The 14883-nt window shown below is 49.0% G+C and overlaps 1 protein-coding gene across 7 annotated transcripts in view; it reads left to right on the top strand.

Annotated features, from left to right (window-relative positions):
* The window catches only part of KIFC3 (kinesin family member C3), a 325817-nt gene that overhangs the window by 227229 nt on the left and 83705 nt on the right, over window positions 1-14883 (top strand). For all 7 annotated transcript variants that reach the window (XM_085639124.1, XM_085639125.1, XM_085639126.1 and 4 more), the window contains one exon: window positions 10019-10164. In XM_085639124.1, the coding sequence (XP_085495250.1) occupies window positions 10019-10164 (146 nt within the window). The remainder of the gene's footprint in view (window positions 1-10018; window positions 10165-14883) is intronic.

Raw genomic sequence — 14883 nt, 5'->3', positions numbered from 1 at the left:
AGCGGACCTAGATGTACCCGCATGGATCCAAGAAGAAGCAGAGCACCGATCCGAAGTAGACGGACTAGCCTATCACTATCATGCACTATACGTACCACACAAGACCCAGCAACAACAAGTCCTGACGTGGAGTCACGATTCGGTCCTAGGAGGACACCTAGGAATCCATAAGACCATTGCCTGTGTGGAACGCTCCTTTTGGTGGCCCGGACTGCGGAGAGATGTAAAGGAATACATCCAGGGCTGTGCCATCTGTATGCAGGGGAAGGCCATTCATACAAAACCAGTGGGCCTCCTGCAAACCTTGCCTACTCCCCCACGACCCTGGCACACCATATCCATGGACTTCATCGTGGAGATGCCCCCCTGTGACGATAAAACAGTCATCTTGGTTCTGGTTGATCACTTAACGAAGATGGGCCATTTCATATCGCTGAAGAGGCTACCCACATCCTCAGAGCTCGCTATCTTGTTTCTCCAACATGTGGTCCGGGCTCATGGAATCCCGAACGTCTTGATAACTGACAGGGGCACGCAGTTCACGTCACGCTTCTGGAAGTCCTTATGCAACACGTTACACATAGAGGCACGACTCTCCTCCAGCTACCACCCACAGACCGATGGAAAGACCGAACGCCTGAATCAAACCCTTGAGCAATACCTCCGCTGCTTCACCCTGCAAAACCCCATACACTGGCCAACCTTGTTATGGGTAGCCGAATTCGCCTATAACAATGCCAAACATACCACACTAGGATGCTCTCCGTTTTATTGCACTTATGGGTATCACCCCAACATGCTTCCATTTGAATGGCCCGTACACTCCCCCATACCCAGCATCCACGAGCACCATGCACATCTCAGGGCGGTCCTACTAGAAGTCAAGCAAAATCTAGCCACCGCACAAACCATGCAAAAGACCTATGCGGATAGGAAAAGAACCACGGAGCCAGAGTATCAAGTGGGGGACAAGGTATGGCTCTCAACAAAAAATCTGCATTTAAAGGGGGTGGATAAACTGAAACCAAGATATGTGGGTCCCTATAGCATAGAGGAGATAATTAATCCCGTGGCTATGCGACTCTCGTTGCCTAGTTCTTGGAAAATCCACCCCATTTTCCATGTGTCCCTGCTCCAGCCCTGTCCCAGCAGTACCCGTTTATCGTCCAGACCACCGCCTATTACCATAGACGGACAAGAAGAGTACGAGGTAGAAGTAATTCTGGATTCCCGACAGGTGCGGGGGAGGGTTCAATACCTGGTCGACTGGAAGGGTTTTGGGGTGGAGGATAGGACATGGGAACCTGAGGAGAACCTACATTGCCCTGAGTTGTTGGAGCAGTTTCATGAAGAACATCCAGGCAAACCCGGACGACCGCCGAGTCGTCGGTCCTTGAGAAGGGGTACTGTAGCGATCACCAGCGCCAGAGCGCCGACGTTGGACCAACAGAGAAGAAAGCGCGAAAGAAACTACGTTTCCCAGCAGGCCCCGGGGCGCAAGTCCCGGAAAGGGCTACTTAAGCACTTCCGCGGGAAGCGGAAGGTGCTTGTCAACTGTTTTCAGTGGAGACCTGTGGCGGAGGGTATTCCCCGCCGGATTTCAGCTAGAAGACTTTTCAGCGCTTCGAGCAGAGGACAGCCCCGTTCCACCTAGAGGGTGGCGCCGAGTGGAGACGCTATTCGACACGGAACCAGCGAATCAGATAAGGTAACCCGGGAGAGACGCCTGAGAGCTCTCTTCCCGAGTCCGCTTCCTTCTTAACTTTGGTTACTCCGAGACCCGCACTCGTGTGCTGGTTCCATCCCGTTAGGAGACTCCGGACGCACGCGGTGCGTGTACCTTGTGTCCCCTGGTATTACTTACGAGTGTGACTCAACACTCCTTCCCGGAGCACGATTCGAAACATTGCGAGCCGTGCTCGCGTATTGTTTCGTTACCTACAGGACCAGCGGTGGCAGACATTCCTGTTTCCCCAAGAGACGCTACCGAGAACTTACCCCTCGAGGAATTCCCGTATTGCAGATACGTTGTGCTACTTCCCAGCCACCTGTGTCGTAACAGGTGGGTACTTTACCAGGAAAACGGGAAGCGGAGTCCGTCTGTGTACCGTTCATCCCTGCAGCATTGACTCTCGCTTTCTCATCCCTGCAGGTTGTCCGTAGCCCCGGAGAGTCTTCCTACCGTCCTGCCACGTCTCTGAAGGGATCCTCCTCCTCCCGGTCCTGTGTGTTTTCCTTTCCCCCGGAGTCCAGCCCTCGGCAGTCGAGTTCCGTTCTCCTGCCGGGGTTGCACTTCTGGGGATTTGGGGATCTTATCTACAATCATCGTCCCTGCTGAGCTCAAGACAGCAGGTCAGTGGTGTGTGCTAGTGTGAGCTACTGACAGTCTGACAGCCTTGACAGCATATGAACGTGTGATGTGGGACTGTGGGAAAAAGTGAAAGGTGAGATTGTAAGGTGGAGTATGCACCCCCCTGAGATGATGTCGTGCCACACCAGGGGGGAGCGCACCCACCAGATTGAAGAACTCTGCCTTAGAGAGTGCATTAAGTCTTGGAACCTCTCTTCCCATCCCCGTATTTGGTAACTCATAAAGTACAGTATCACTTGGACTCAATAGAGTTCTCCAGGTGGGTACTTTTTATTTGTGTAGAAGAGAGTATGCAGTTCCTCAAAAGAAGGGCGGGGGGGGGGAAAGTGCTAAAGGAAAGAAGAGACCGTGCAACAGAGGAATACCTCTATTCGGAACTAGGGTCCTCACACACACAGCAAGCTAGGTGTCATGCTTCATCATATGGACCTGCTCCTCGTCGGGCCGGTGCTGCAATGCCCGACGGGCACCCTAAAAGGGGCTCTTTGGCGGAGATCTTCAGTTCCTGGCCGTATGATGCAGTGTGTGTGAGAGGGACCTAGTGGTGTAGATGTGAGTGCAGGTAAGTGAATTAAAACAAGTTAGAGAGTCCAAAAATAGTTTTATTGGGGATGGCTCTCTACCTGAATAAAAATGTGTGGGAACAGAATGGCAGCTAACTGATGTTAAGATTCAGTTTGGCTATGCTCATCTGCGCTGGTCGACATGTTTCTTGCCTATTGGTCCTAGTGATCCGTGGCAATTCCTCAGGACCTAAAAGCTGTCAATAATCTACACTGGGTGGTAAGTACAACTGTTACCTACTACCTGATGTAAGGGAACGGTCTCGCCATCTGCCTAGGGAAACCTAATATGGTTTAGTACCATACTCCTATCCGTGGCCGTGGCGTCACCTGGACACCAAGACTCAGGTGTCTTGGAGGTTGTTGCAGGAAACGCTGTCAACCTACCCTCGCGCCACTCGACCCGGGAATAAAAGCCCTTCAGTCCCTCCTTTGTTTACATAGGGTACTTTTTATTTATCATGATTGGTTTAGATGGTAAAATGTTCTTGATGTCAGTATCTAGTGTGAGAACATCCCAATGTTTACATAGTGTTATACACACTTCCGTTGCTCTCACTGTAAGTTGTGATATATCTCGAAGTGTCCTTATCCAGGGTTGTACTTTTCACTTTGTCTTTCGACTGTTCTTCTGTTGCTACAGTCTGAGCTCTTCTTTTGGCCTTGTTGATTATATCTAAATCATTACCCCTTCTTCTAAATCTCTGCGAGATGTCCTCTGCTATCCTGTCGTACTCTCTAGGATAACTACAGTTCCGTTTGGCATGTAAAAAGTCCCCAAACGGAATATTGTCAATTTGCCTTCTCAAGTGTTCCAAGTCCGCATGTGAAATGGAATTAACCACTGTAGACTTCCGAAAAAGTCTAGATTCTAGCTTGTCATTTATATATATACAAAGTTCATTCACCTTAGATCCTCACTGGCAAGTTTCAGGGTGATCGTCAAGTGCTGGCCAGGGGGGAATGGGCCCCAAAACACAATTTCCCCTCACAATTTCCTTAGGAAAAATAACAGTAATACCGCGAAAACTGTTAAACAAAATGTGGCAGAAAGCTATGTCATGGTCCAGAAAGCCTGCTATGTTAGTGGTTTTGTGCAAATTTGTTTAGTAGTTTTTGAGAAGCTAAAGTTGTATATCTGGATCGTTGGGTTGGTAGGAGGCTCCAAATCATAGAGCTATCTCATTGGCTGTGGAGGCTTTTTGCCCCAACATCTGCTTCACCCAACAGGAATGAAAGGCTCCCACCATCTCCCACAGGAGGTTGTGCTCGGATTGGCTGTCCGCAGCATGTTGTGGCCTCCATTTCAGGATACGGGGACTCTGTCCCCGTGTCCGGAAAATTAGAAAGAAAAAAAAACAAGGTATAAGTGGGCAGGGTTAGAGGTACCCTGACACCCTGCACCTTGTGGGAGGTTCCCAGGGGCAAATAAAAAAAAAAATGCTTTTGTGGTTTCAGTGATCTCGCGATGGGTCTGCACTGTTTCCTCTGACTCACTTTTTACTTTTTAATTTTTTATTTTTAAAGTCGGGTTGCACGTGACGGTCTGTGGGTGGGTTGCTACAAGCGGGTGAAGACTGCCACTCGCGCCCTCGCCATGCCTAGTGTAATTTCAGTTGTCATCAGTAATGTTATCAATGATGTCACGGAACATTTAATTAGTGTTGTAATATGCGAGTTGATAAAGGGTGCATGGTGAGGGCGCAAGTTATAGTTACTTGAAATTACGAACTGTTAAATTTCAGTTTTTATTTTGTTTGTTTTAGTTTAAAACGTTGCGTTTGAACTGACATTTTCACTTAAATATAACGTCGCTTTAACCTTTCTTTTTCAGTGTGTTTGTGTATAAATAGATCAACCCTGAATAAACGTTATGTTTAAGAGAATTAAATGTTAACACGTGTGTCAATAGTTGATACAGCACAAATTCTATGGGACATGAAATTCAGAAGTTAAGGGGCTATTTTAGCTTCTTCTCCCACCTCTGCTGCACTAACTTGGCCTCATCTCCTACCCACGAGTTTGAATGATTGTATGACTAAGCAGCTGGAGTGACTCTGAAAGGAAATGCAATTACAATTGCTTCATTGTGTCCGGAAGTTATCGGGGCAGTGCCCATCATAATTACAGCAGTTCCCAGGACTCTGAAGGGCCCAGTGCACCTACTTACAGCTGCTTTTCACCACCAGTATGTGCTTAGGAGGGACAGTTTTCCTTGCTACCAATTTGGTCAGGGTTGTTCTCGCTACTTCGTTGGATGGTATTAGTAATTTGTGAACACATCGAAAATATTGTGGTGATGATTGGTCAGTTTGTTGATATGGTTATGAGGGTGTTGTGATGCATTATGCCACTCTCTGATATTATAATGAGTGTTGTATTATGATAGAAGCTGTGGTCCTTGAAAACCCCAGTCCCGGCCTTGTATGATCATATTGGATGTAATTCCCGATATTGTAAAGTGGTATTGTGTGTGTGAAAACATGTTTGACGTTGCTAATAGCGTATGTGTGGTTGGAAGTTAAGGTTAAGTTAGTAGGACAAGAGTGGGAGAAAATTTAACTGATTTTCATGTTCTTTAGGTTTTTTGTTGTAGCACCTATTGATGGGGTGCAGCTGACAACAGGCCATGCCTGTTCAGTTCGCAGTTGCAAACAGGGTTCTGAGCAACAGTCTTCTTTCTTGGACTTCCCTGATTGCAAAATGCACGCCATGAAGAATCGGTGTGACTGACACTTGTGTTGGGGATCTGTATGCAGTTGCAATACAGGCGTAGGGATAAGCTATCACCAGCTCTGGGCATCCTTCATTTATTTACCACGCTAAGAGCTTTCCCATTGGAAAGTTTGAAAACATAAACAAATATTCCCAGACCTTTTGAACCCTGGGAGAGTTTAAATGTTGCATAAGTAAATACAGTGTTGCATAAGTAAATACATTTAACAACCACTTCAGCAGTATTTGCAAAAATTTTTTTTTTCTTCTAATTCTCTCCCGGTGCTTGAGTATATCGGGGAGGAATTAAAAAAAATTAAATCCTGTTTGTGTAAGGTAACAGGAGCAGGTGTTTGCTTGGCGCTTCCTCTCTATGACCCGTGGTTGATTCATTGCCACAGCCCCAAACCAAGAGAAACTAAGGTATTTTACCTCTGTTGGTGCACTTAATCCTACGCTCCTGCAGCTTTCCAAAAGCGGACATGTATTTTCTCTTTGAGGGAGTGCTGTGGAAATGGGCGTGCCTTTCTGCTACCTTCTGCTGCCTTCCCCTCCTATTTTTTGGGTCGAAACGCCATCCTGCCATACCCAAAGGCAAGGGATTTTTTTTTTTCTTGTGTAAACGGTCAACAGCTGACCAGATCCCTGGTGCCCTGTTTGCCTTGGAGGTGAAGGAAGGGCAGGATTGCTAATGGTTGTTCCTCTGCCCTGTTTCCTAATTGCAAAGATAACTGTCCACTGTACCAGGCCTCCTTCACCATAATTATTCTGAGGATGAAGGAAATGGGCCATGACTGCTGTGCGAGTTATCGTGTTTCTTTGTATGTTTGTGCAGGTTCTCCAGTGTAAGGCATGGAGTGGCTAAGGGCAACATTATCTCTCCTATTGCTTTTTGGCCAAACAGGTGGAAAGAAATCCATCTGTCATCCTAGGGTAATGCAGGGAGAGAGCTGGAAGCCAGAAGATACCCTCACCTCCCTGTGCAAGGCACATGAACTACCATCTGGCCTTTAGATGTCCTGAAGATTTTTCAGAAGAAATTCTTCTCCCCACCACCCTTGGAAAAGGCATATAGCAAGGTGGCCAATATCGACCCCTCGCCTTTATCCAAGGCCAGCAGTACTGGACAGCACATGTGAAAAAAAATAGAATATCTTTGTCCATTGAATCTGATGGAAGTGGGAAGAGAGCATAGCTATCCCTTCTCAGCTTGTAGGCAAGGCAAGCAAGGGAAGAAGAAAGAAACCCAAGCTTGGGCTGAGAGGGGGTGTTATTTCATAAGGGAAGGTCTAGGAGGGTTCCTCATTCTTTCTCGGTGCCTGCAAGGCAAAGGATGTTAAACACTTTGACAAATTTGCTTCAAAACTGGCATACCTAAGGGTTGAATTATAAACTCCCATCTCCTTTTTAGGTCTTGCCTAGGCAGCGCACATGCGTTGCTCTAGGAGATGACCTTTTGGAATTAGTCTGCCCTTTTCAAGCACTCGTGCTTGTGCTGGCATCCACCTTGCGGGAGCGAGCAGCAGCCATCTGTTTCTCATTAGCGTGGCCACGCTTGTTACAACTTGCTTGTCTACATGAGCTGTGATACGCTGTGGTTTTCAGATAGACTTTCCACTTCACTGTACGCTTAGTATCTGCATTTTCACGCATGTCCTGTCCATCTTAATATAATATACTTTAGACCTAAGTTTTTTGTTCATTTTCTTTTTATTTTGCAAATGTTTCCATGTTTTTCAAATATGATCTTTACTTATTACAAAGCCATCCTATGAAAAGTTAGCTTTTTTCATATCGGTGGGCCTTTTGAGACAGACATCTTAGAAGCGATTCACTGTCCTTCAGGTACCTACTGTCTCCGGGTCAGCGTCTGTCGCTACACCCAACACCTCAAGGAAACGGGAAGAGAACAGCCTGGGTTAACCAGCAAATCAATTTCTTTAAAAACGATATATTATAATTGGAGTCTGGTTGCCGTTCTTTTCTACGACCATGGAAATCGCATTTAAATGAACTCGCTGTCAGCATAACCTGGGCTTTATGGAACAAAGCAAAAGGCGGTGAAATAAATTGAAATCTTTAATCAATGAAAATGTTGAGGGGGTGAAACGGCAGGGTCCCAGCTCACTTCTGCTATCCTGCAAATTGATGGAGGTTTTCAAGTGGTCCTTGCTCTGTCTGACTCTGGACAGGCCTGCTATAAAGGCCCTGCTAATTTTAAGGATAAGACTTTCATGAAAGTCCAATATTACTGTGAAATGGAACGAGAGCATCTCACAACTACTTTTTTATGTTCGATGTTTGCAAATACAGCGGCCTCTACTGGCCGCGTCCAGACTCTCATTCCTCACAGGTAAAATCCAATAGAACAAGGCGACAGTGCAAAGCTCCATTGATGAACAAGAAGCGACACCGGCACCACTTCCCAAAATGAACCATGATATCCTTTTGATAGTTATAATTTATTCCATATGAAACGATCAATTAGCAGCTTGAAACATGCTGCAAAGTAAATTGTCGCACTATCTATTACATGGCGGTTATCGTGTGCTTGTAAGGTGTGCTTTCCACAATCAGAGCCAACAGGGTGTTGTGCGATCAGTCGAAAGAGGGAGTCTTCAGGAAAGTACAGCCGCATTATGGGGAGTGGGAAGAGAGCACTTCTGAAAGGTTTTGCACCTTTCTCCCTGGGTGTTGCATTTGTGCAGCAGATGCAGGAGGAGAGAGGAGAGAGAAGGGGCAAGATTTAAACTACATCCCATGAAGGACCTGCCAAGAAAGGGAAAGTTATGCCCCTGACAGGGTCTTAGCAGAAGAAAACAAACCTATATCAATATCCCTGGAAGCACTCGGCAGAGTAAACAGCTGTGTTCTGTGGGCTGGTCATCCCCAGAAAACCACATAAACGCAGACTTTATCCGATTATGGAAATGGAAATCACACAGAACTGCTCTGACATGTGTTTCTTATTGCATATTTTATGCATTTCCATGTAAGCTTCCAACGGTCTGTCCATCGCGATTGATGACGTGAATCACCACATATTAACCACTGCTATTTTGATGCTCAAAGTTGAGAGCACAACATGGTTTTCATTCCATTTAAAATGTTTAAAATATTTAATCATTGACATTAAGTACCACTTCCATTCCCAGCCCCTCTAATGTATATACATGCCTCTCTTTTCTAATTTCCCTATTGGCATCTTGTCTTGTTTTCGACAACTCTTCCTCGGCTGCCACCAACATCATGTACTGCTACGTAAAAGACGTAACGTAGCATAACATAGCATCCAGTTAGCCGACCTCGGCTATCTTTCTGTCTGCCTGTTTGTGTCTGCCTCCTTGCTTGGCTATCAGTTTCTAACCGGGTGTGCCTGGCTGGCTGCTCACCTTACTATGGGGTTATTTTACTGTTGCGTGCGCTTCATTGACTCGAAAATTGCACGTGCGCCTTCTTGAAGAAAGAGGATGGTGCCTCTTCATGCAGGAGTAACACAGTGCTGGCAGCTTCTTGAGTCAACAAGCATTGGCATAGCCAATAGGTCTCGCCTTTGGGACATTATAAGTGTTTAGCCATGCAACAGTTGATGTTGCACCAAGGATATTGTGCTGCATAATTAAATACTTATAAGGTCCCAAAGGCGAGATCTATTGGCTATGCCAATGCTTGTTATACTCCGGCTCCAGTAAATGGAAGCGTTTGTTTTGATGGCAAGTACTGAATCCAGTTTGCTGCCCCGTCAGACTAAAGAGGAAAATATTTGCATCCAAAAAGCAGTTAGTCTCCTTATGGTAGCAGGACAAAGGAAAATGATCTGTGCTAGAAGTTTGAGATGGAAAGTACAGTCAGCAGTCCAATTAAATCAAACAAATAAGAACCAGGACCTCCAGCTAATAGTAAAGGTTAGTAAAATGTACACCATGATAAGGACTTCGAGCATAAGCAGAACAAAACCTAAACATGTATGAAATGTTTATTGCCAAGCCAAAAGTAAAGACTAAAACCTTAAATAAATTAGCACAGTTGCCTACTGTGAACTCACAAATAAAACAAATGTATGTGGTCGCTGAAATCCAGTCTTTTTGAAGGTTGCGTTGTAAGGGACTGTAATGATCTATGCTAACCTTTCGGTTTCACTCCCCCCCCCACCAACTGCCCCCAGTAAAAATGCTGCTCTACATGGGATGGACTTTGTGTCATGCTGTTGCATCTGAAGTGGACATATGTTTGTGTGACCTATTGGGGGTGGGTTTGCATCCTGTTGATTTTGTTGAAATGGACCTTTCTACCTAGAATGGAACACGTGTGGAGTGTGCAAAGGCAGCCTGAAAGCACATTTACTCACTTCATCTCTTTTCTTTGACAGCGAATGGTTCAGAAGAAGTGACCAGTGACGAAGACGAGGGAGCAGGTATTCAGTGTCCCCAAGCCCCATCTGGGGCACTGATCCAGTGCAAGTCCCTGGACTGGTGTGACTTATTCATAACAAACCACCTCTGTCACCGTGTCCAGGTAAAGTTTAACAAGTGTGTGCTCCTGCTGTGTCAGTCCACTTCTGGTAAATGGGCTTCATAGGAGATTCATGACTGAGATTCTTAGTGGTTTACATGAGATTTCTCAGACTTGTTTGCTTCTTCCCAGACTACTGTTAATCTGAGCTTGTGGTTCTTAACAGCAGTTCTGTATGGTGCTGTTGTAGCTGTTATCTTTGAGTGATTGATTAAAAACACAGTTCTCCCATCACTTCTCGACTTATTAAAGGTGAATGTTTTTTTCTATTTTTCTCCTCTGATGACCTCACCGGGCTCTACACTTGATTTCACCTTCCACTGGGCTCACACATCAGTAAAATTGGCGAGCTATCACCTTCACTAAGTCAATTAAAAAGAGTAATCTCTGTCCTTCGTTCGCTGGAGAATTGAAGCCTAAGTCCTTATCACTTCCTAGCTCGAGTATGTAAACCCCATATAAGCGAGAATACTCATGTTGTTACTAAAAGTGGTCCTCCATTACCCACTTAGGCCATCCATAAAACATTTGAACACTTCTTGCTAACACGGATTAATAATGTGGCTTCATATTGAAGTCCGAATCGAATTCAAGATTTGCTATCTTGCATATAAAATTACTCATTTAAAGATAGTGCCTTACCTCTCAGTATTGCTCACTATTTAGGCAGGTCAAGGGACTCCGAAGTAAAAGTAAGTTCCCAGTGGATAAATAATTTTCCTGCAAATTCCTCACCTTGAGAATAACCTCCCAAGAAGTACCTTTTCGGTGCTATCAGAATGCACCGTGCTTCTTAACTGTAACTGCCCACCGGATTTAACACCGGTGTGTAATAGGCGTCAACCTGCATGCTGAGGTCAGTTCTGCTTTTCCGCGAGGCATGGACATGAACAGGATATATTAGTGACAGCGACCAAAACAGCACATAAAACGTTTTCACACCCTTGGATCTTATGCTCATCACGGATTCATGAGAGAATTAGATTGTCGTGAGGAATTTGATGAAGAATATGTACCTACCAAAGATTATCAGTGTTGAAGGTAAATGACTATCTGAAAGAAACACGTTAGTTAGATTCCTTACCTTAGAATATCCCCAGGCGTCAGGCTGGATCCGTAAAGAATTTCGTCAGCAATACCCTTGTGTGACGCTAGGCGTCGTCTGCGGCTACGCGTCCGTCGTCTGAGTCGTGATTGCCGGGATGACGTCGTCGGAGTACTTCTTTTTTCCGCGCCAGTAAGCGCAGATCCGGGAAGAGCATACCCTTTTAGTCACTTTTTGACTAAACTTTTTAAACTTTTTTTTGGTTCCTATTTCGAGTCGACCTCGACTCCTGGTGCCGGTAGGGATGCCCGGGTTCAAGCCGTGCGACGCCTGTCACCGCCTGATGTCGGTCACGGATCACCACCGCCAGTGTCTCTACTGCCTTGAGGCCGACCTTGATGCCGAGTCGTTCCTCGACTGCTGGGCCTTGACCTCGTAGGCTAGGCAGGAGCGGCCCCGCAAGCTGCTCGAGATCCGGCAGTTGGCTCCGCGCCGCTCCAGGTCCCGGTCGCGGAGCCGCAGCCATCACCGTTCGTCGGGTCGAAGTCCTCGCATTCCGGTAAGTCGAGGCGCAGTAAGAAGTTGAAGAGGCGACATTGCTCTTCTGACTCCCCTCGCCGGTTGCGCGACTTGGCCGAGGGTTCGGGTGGCACCACCCGCACGGCTCCATCGGAGCCGCAGGGGTGGCATCTGGCCCCATACCCTTCGGTCCCTGGGCCTGATGCGACTCCGACGGAGATCCGAGACTTCCTTGTGGCCATGAGGAGTCTCGCTCCGCCGTCTAGGTCTGCCGGCATGCCTTCGGGCCCCGCAGACCCGACTGGGAGGCCTAGTGACACCTCCCCTGACACTGGCTTCATCTCTCCTCCCTCCGTGGCTACGGAGGAGGGTGCTACCTATTCTGTGGTGCTGCGCAGGGCTGCCGAAGCCCTTCATCTGGCGCTCCCTGCAGTGGCCGTGAGGACTAACCTCCTCACTGAACTGCTTCAACCGCCAGTAAGCTCCTCGGAGCCTCTACTGCAGTTCAATGAGGCACTGACAGACGTTCTGATGGGCACCTGGTCCACGTCCTCCACAGTCCTTCCTGTGGACCGGAACATAGCCCGGCGCCATCGCCCAGCACCGGGCGACCACCAGCTTTCTGTCGGTGCACCCCACCCCTGAGAGCGTGGTTATCCAGGCCTCTACCTCCCAGACCGCCTTCCCATCCGCTCCTCCGGATCGGGAATCCAAAAGGTTGGAACAGTTTGGGAAGAAACTGTTTTCCTCCCTTAGTTTGGGGTTGCGGTCTATCAACACCGTGTGCCTTTTGGACCGTCACACCCACTCCTTGTGGGATACGGTGGCGGACGTGCTGCCCCAGTGTCCGGAGGAGGCCCAGACACTGCTTGCCCAGGCTCTTGCCGAGGGGCGGGATGCAGCACGGTTCTCGATACAATGTGGGCTTGACACAACGGACTTGCTAGGTAGGGCAATTGCGACCACGGTGGCGATTCGTTGCCATGCCTGGCTGAGGTCCACGAATTTCTCCAGGGATGTCTAGAGCACCCTCATGGACATGCCCTTCAATGGCCGTCGCCTTTTCGGCGACAAAGCGGATAGTGCTACGGCCAAGTCCTTGGGCCTCTCTGCCCCGCGCCCGCAAACATCAGCTTTTCGCCCCTTTCATGGCCAAGGAAGAGGCGCCCCCATGCGTCCGTCTAGCCACAGGCCGCAGAACCAGCCTCAACGCGGTTGCGGACGTGGATTCTGCCGAGGCGGAGCAGGGGGACAGAGAGCCGGTCAGCCCACATCTGCCCCAGCAGCATCTGCCTCAAAGCCTTCCTAGTCCGAGCTTTCAGGCCCATTCAACGCCAGTGGGAGGCAGAGTTCGCCATCACCTGCTCCACTGGCGTACCATCACATCGGACAGGTGGGTGCTGCAAATCGTCCAAAGGGGCTACTCCCTCCCCTTCGAGGCGACCCCTCCAGCCATGCCACCGCAGTACCACCGCATGTCGGGGGATCACTTGCGACTTCTGCAGGAGGAAGTTACGGCCCTCTTGGCCAAGGGGGCCATCAAGCGCGTTCCTGGCCCAGAAGTAGGTCGGGGTTGTTATTACCTCTACTTTCTGGTTCCCAAGAAGGGCAAATGGGGCCTACGCCCTATCTTGGACTTCAGGAGCGTCAACGCCTTCCTCCGGAAGGAGAAGTTCAAGATACTCAGGTTCTGACTGCCCTAGACCCTGGAGACTGGATGGTAGCGTTGGACTTGCAGGACGCATATTTCCACATCCCCGTCCTGCCGGCCCACCGGCGTTACCTGCGGTTCACAGTAGGCCACGAGCACTTTCAGTTTACTGTGCTCCCCTTTGGCCTCACCAGAGCCCATCGGGTGTTCACGAAAGTGATGGCGGTGGTCGCAGCTCATCTGCCCAGATTAGGGGTGCCAGTCTTCCCCTATCTCGACGACTGGCTGTTGAAGGTGGGCTCGCCCCAGACAGTCGTTTCCCACCTCCAGACTACGGCCGACCTCCTGCATTTGCTGGGGTTCTCCATCAATGTGCCGAAGTTGCATCTGAGTCCCTCACAGAAGCTCCTTTTCATCGGAGCGGTTCTGGACTCGGCGCAGTTCCGGGTCTATCCTCCGGGACAGCGGGTTCGGGATATTCAGGCTCTCATTCCGATCTTTCAGCCTTTATCCCAGATTTTGGTCTGGTTGGTGCTGCGGCTGCTGGGTCTGATGGCCTCCTGCATCCTGCTGGGCTGCTGGGTCTGATGGCCTCCTGCATCCTGCTGGTACATCACGCCAGATGGCGGATGCGGGCTCTGCAGTGGGACCTGAAGTTCCAGTGGACCCAGCATCGGGGCAACCTGTCCGACCGCATCCGGATCTCAGAGGGCACTGCAAGACAGTTGCAGTGGTGGCTCACGGACCGCGATTGGGTCAGTGGCAGATCCCTCTCCCTACCCCAACCAGAGCACGTAGTGGTGACGGATGCGTCCCTCCTGGGATGGGGGGCCACATGGGAGAGACGGAGATCAGAGGCCTCTGGTCTCCGGCGGAGTCCCGGCTCCATATCGACCTTTTGGAGCTGCGGGCGATCCGACTTGCACTGAAGGCATTCCTTCCCTCTGTCTGGGGAAGTGTAGTGCAGGTGTTCACGGACAACACCACCGCCATGTGGTATTGCAACAAACAGGGCGGGGTGGGGCGTGGACCCTTTGTCAGGATGCTCTGCGCCTCTGGACATGGCTGGAACATCAGGGCATCACCCTGGTGGTTCAACACCTGGCGGGTTCTCTGAACGCCAGGGCGGACAAACTCAGCCGCCGGTGCATGATGGATCACGAATGGCGTCTGAACTCGGACGTGGCGCAAGGCCTCTTTCGGCAGTGGGGAGAGCCTTGGTTAGATCTAGTCGCCACCGAAGAGAACGCGCAATGTCATCAGTTCTGCGCGTTCGAATTTCCAAGGCGGAACTCGCTCAGAGATGCTTTTCGTCACGAGTGGAGTTGCGGTCTGTTGTATGCCTTTCCGCCCATACCACTTCTGCCCAGAGTGCTGAACAAGATCAGGCGCGACCGGGCCCAAGTCAAACTTGTGGCTCCGGATTGGGCACTAAGATACTGGTATCCCGAGCTACTCAGTCTGTCTATCGATCCCCCGATTCGATTGCTTCTTCAGGAGGATCTTC

The sequence above is a fragment of the Triturus cristatus genome, chromosome 12 (genome assembly GCF_964204655.1).
Source record: "Triturus cristatus chromosome 12, aTriCri1.1, whole genome shotgun sequence".
Taxonomy (NCBI): domain Eukaryota; kingdom Metazoa; phylum Chordata; class Amphibia; order Caudata; family Salamandridae; genus Triturus; species Triturus cristatus.
Note: the sequence above shows the minus strand (reverse complement) of the source record. Positions and strands in the feature narration are given on the sequence as shown.